At 40.2% G+C, this 2,448-nt stretch overlaps 1 protein-coding gene across 1 annotated transcript in view; it reads left to right on the forward strand.

Moving 5' to 3' along the window:
- Positions 1-250: 250 nt before the first annotated feature.
- The window catches only part of DCTD (dCMP deaminase), a gene marked incomplete at its 5' end in the record, with an annotated part of 16,863 nt that continues 14,665 nt past the window's right edge, over positions 251-2,448 (forward strand). The window contains 2 exons of the mRNA XM_008949082.1: positions 251-362; positions 1,743-1,878. Of these exons, the coding sequence (XP_008947330.1) occupies positions 251-362; positions 1,743-1,878 (248 nt within the window). The remainder of the gene's footprint in view (positions 363-1,742; positions 1,879-2,448) is intronic.

A 2,448-nucleotide genomic window follows, 5' to 3' on the forward strand; every position in this document is an offset into this window, starting at 1 on the left:
CTCAGCCTTTCATCTAAAACTGAAATTTGCAACCTTGCTTGGGTGCCTTTCCCACGCATGTGTAAGTTCCTGGAAAGCACAGGACATTGATGGTTTTACTGTAAAATATTAGCGAATGTGTGGTCTTCTTAGCCAGACTCTGATCCTGGTTACTTTAAAATTGTGCACATTGAAATAGTACAATCTGTAATAACTCTTAGCTGTGTGTTGGTTGCTGATGGCTGGCTTTTTTTTTCCCCATAAACTATAGTTTAAGCAATGAAGCGTCCTGCAAAAAAAGAGAAGATTATTTGGAATGGCCTGAATATTTTATGGCAGTAGCATTTTTGTCAGCACAAAGAAGCAAGGATCCAAGTTCTCAGGTAAGAAGGCAACATATAAGAATGATATAACCTAATATATATTGCACATCACATCAGATGCACATGTAGTGCTTTCAGGGATTTCTTATTAAAAGTTATTTCAGTATATAGCGCTTCAATTTTTAACTTGGTCAGCACCTTTTGTTACAGAAATTCTCTTACTGGGCCTGACCTTAGGTGTATAATTCTGTGTATACATTTGCGGCCTGGAGTTTTGTAAATCTTTTCACCTGGAGGTTAAAATAACACATGTATTTCCTTTTTCAATAAATATGGTTACTGTTAGAGGAGGATAAAACTACTGAAAGTTTTGACTGTAATTTTTTAAGACACAGCATTTTAGAAGTTCCTTTTCTTCACATGTAACAATAGAAAAATTCCCTTTTGTTTGTTCTTGGGTGGACTGGAGTTTCCTTCTCATTTGTTTCCTCCTTCAGGTTCCCCTCCACCCCATGCTTCACTCTCTCCCCACTCATTGCTTCTTTCATGTGCCACTGTTGAATATTGGTTTGAGGTGGTTGATACGTTTCCTGAAACATGTTGTTCTGTAGGACCCAAGTAGTCCTGTTACTCTTCCTTTGTGTGAAAAAGTTCAGAAAGCACATCCCAGAAAAGCAATGGAGTAAAATGGATATTAACAGGCTGTTCAGTTCCTCTCTGGCTTCTGTACACTATGACTCCAAGTCCTCTGAAGGTTATTCACTTAGAGCCACAGTTTTGTTACCCACAAGCTGGTTGATAAACATGTGGTGTGAAATAAAGTCACTACTATTGCCATTTCAATAAATCTAAAATATGGGCAGAAAACACAAAACCAGGACACTTCATCATTCTATAAGAAGGGTCCTCGTGTGGACTTAAATAAAAGGTGGGAGTTACAAGGTCTGATAGTTTGGTGCACATTTGTGTAAACATGCCACAAAGGTTTGTGAGCCTGTCTCTGCCTAGGTCAATGTTTCTACATTTCTGTTCCACCTTCCACGTCTTTTGCTGCTGCTGCTCCTCGTACTGCTGCTGGAAAAGCTACTTTGGGGAGTTAAACTAAGAGCAAACTTTGGTACAGTAGGGCTAATTCAGTGCTGGTTCTGCTCAACAAATTAGGTTCACTCCGTAGTCAGAAGGTGGACAAGGAACAGCGCTGGCTGGCTGGGGTGGGGACTGCACAACCAGAGGGGTAGCACGGTTGTTATCTTCTCTGATTTACTCTAAGGCTCCACCAGTTAGGTACAATTGTAGCCTGGCTCACTAGGTGGTGTGACTTAATATAAAGCGAAGCTTGTACCTCTTGAGTGAAAATTGTAGGCTGACTTTTCAGGTCTCATCTTTCTTGTTACATCGTTTTGCATGCTGCTGGTACAATATAAATCTGATTTTATTTAGGTTGGTGCCTGCATTGTAAATCCGGAGAACAAAATTGTTGGAATTGGATACAATGGGATGCCTAATGGCTGCAGCGATGATGTACTACCCTGGACAAGAACAGCAGCACATCGACTAGACACAAAATATCCTTATGGTAAGGCTTCTTGTGGTTAACAGGTCAGACTTGTATCTTATTTAGTTTGTCTATATATATATGAAAGTTCAGCTGGTAAAATATCGATAGTTTTTTCTTCCACTCATCTGATTTTGTTCATGTGCCCATATGTAGTACAAGAGGATAAAAATCACAGCTCTGAAAATGTTGTTATGAAGGGCTGAATTCCTGGTGAAGTATGTTCATAAGTGATTAGCCATTTTTGACTGTGTAGTAAGAACTTGTAAATATAATACAGCTCATTAGCAGACAGTTGCATTGTGATTGCTGCTTCTGTGTTTTCATCTCCACAGAAATTAGAGCGTGTATATGCAAAACAAATAATTTGGTCTAAAATATAGGTATTAAAATTGTAAATGCCAGTGGTTGTGGGAAATTGCAGTGTTCTGGTGTTGGTTGCTGTTGTGGTTTGAGGCTTGGGGGTATGTGTGATCTTCTAGGACCTGGGAGGGTCCTGGGGGAAAGCAGTTTATTCCCTCCCCTTCCTCTCCACACTCTTTAAAAGAGGCAGGAAGTGGGTGCTTCGCCTCCTCCCCTTCCCCATGGCTC

This window comes from Merops nubicus, unplaced genomic scaffold (genome assembly GCF_000691845.1).
Source record: "Merops nubicus isolate BGI_N331 unplaced genomic scaffold, ASM69184v1 scaffold19181, whole genome shotgun sequence".
In the NCBI taxonomy this organism is placed as follows: domain Eukaryota; kingdom Metazoa; phylum Chordata; class Aves; order Coraciiformes; family Meropidae; genus Merops; species Merops nubicus.